The following is a 1,218-nucleotide window of genomic DNA, read 5'->3' as shown; positions in this document are numbered from 1 at the left end:
CTTCCTGAGCACTGGGAAGGCTTAAAGACACAGCACCTTCCTGAGCAGCAGCAGGCAGGCAGGACGCAATGGCAGGCAGCAGGCTTTGGAGGTGGGTTGCGGGCTGCCTTCCTCACTGCTCATGCGGAGCCATCGATGCTCCCAAGGGCTCACGTTCTTTAATGGCTTCTTTGCCAGGCAATGCAGACAGGAAGCAAGAAATGCAGATGAGCCTGGAGAAGTTCTGAACCGTGTTGCAGCTTCGCCCTGCGGAGCCGACCTCCGGCAGGAAGACTCCAGGCTGAGGGCTGAGCAGGACGGAGCTCAGAGCACGGAGCCCCGCGAGCCCACGCAGCACAGCTGCTCCTCCTGGGCTTCCTGCAGCGGCCACAGAGCCGCTCACCGCCAGGCAGCAGCGCTCTGCCTCCGGGAAACAGAGCGGGAGAAGATTTCCTAAGCTGCACCTTTGTCCTCGGGTGCATCTTTCTCTTCAGACAGGGAGGCAGCAGACCCGGCTGGGAGCAGCAGGGCGTCAGCCCCACCGAAGCCCAAGCGGCCGCAGCTGGGTGAGAGCCGCAGCTCACTGCCTCGCACACCTGGGCCTCCCCCGCTCAGGGCACGCGTGTGGTTACGCCTCCATGCGTTCAGACCGCGCTGTGCTTCACCCTGACGGGTTTCTGTGGAAAGAAATCCATGGGCTCGTTCCAGCAGAAGGGAAAAGCCTCAGCCTGGTGGCGCTGACCCGGCACAGGCGGCAGCACCGACGTCTGCGTCAGCCCAGCACAGGGATTCCCCGTGTGCCAGATGCCCAGCAGGAGCAGCACTGCGCCCTGTGCTGAGAGCATCGCGGCTCCGGGAACAGAGCAGGAAGGCGCCCCTGCCCTTAAAAAAGGGAAGAGAAAAGTCACGCAGGTGAGCCTGGACCAGAGTCCTCATTGCACATCAGCTCACGGCGCTCTTCTGCCCCTGTGCAGGGGTGAAGGAAAGCTGTGCACACGGCAGGATAACAGCTCCAAGGACAGCAGCAGAGCAGCTCCTGGGGAGGCAGCAGGAAGGACCACATGCTCCAGTCCTTCCAACAGGAGCTCACAGGAAAAGGAGATTCCTCAGCAGGGCTGGGAGAGACACGAAAGTCCTGCAGCCAGCACAGCTCTGTTAGCAGGCCTGAGGAGGCCACGATAAGGGAGCAAGAGGGAGAGGAGAGGAGAGGAGAGGAGAGGAGAGGAGAGGAGAGGAGAG

The 1,218-nt window shown here is 62.2% G+C and overlaps 1 protein-coding gene across 1 annotated transcript in view; it reads right to left on the bottom strand.

Moving 5' to 3' along the window:
- The window catches only part of LOC122171168, a 5,778-nt gene extending 4,954 nt beyond the window's left edge, over positions 1 to 824 (bottom strand). Inside the window, exon 1 of the mRNA XM_042838573.1 lies at positions 645 to 824. Within this exon, the coding sequence (XP_042694507.1) occupies positions 645 to 824 (180 nt within the window). The remainder of the gene's footprint in view (positions 1 to 644) is intronic.
- Positions 825 to 1,218: the final 394 nt, after the last annotated feature.

Source organism: Centrocercus urophasianus, unplaced genomic scaffold, assembly GCF_019232065.1.
Source record: "Centrocercus urophasianus isolate 14NV4802_14NV808 unplaced genomic scaffold, USGS_Curo_1.0 seq_836, whole genome shotgun sequence".
Classification (NCBI taxonomy): domain Eukaryota; kingdom Metazoa; phylum Chordata; class Aves; order Galliformes; family Phasianidae; genus Centrocercus; species Centrocercus urophasianus.
This window is presented reverse-complemented; position numbering and strand designations above follow the sequence as displayed.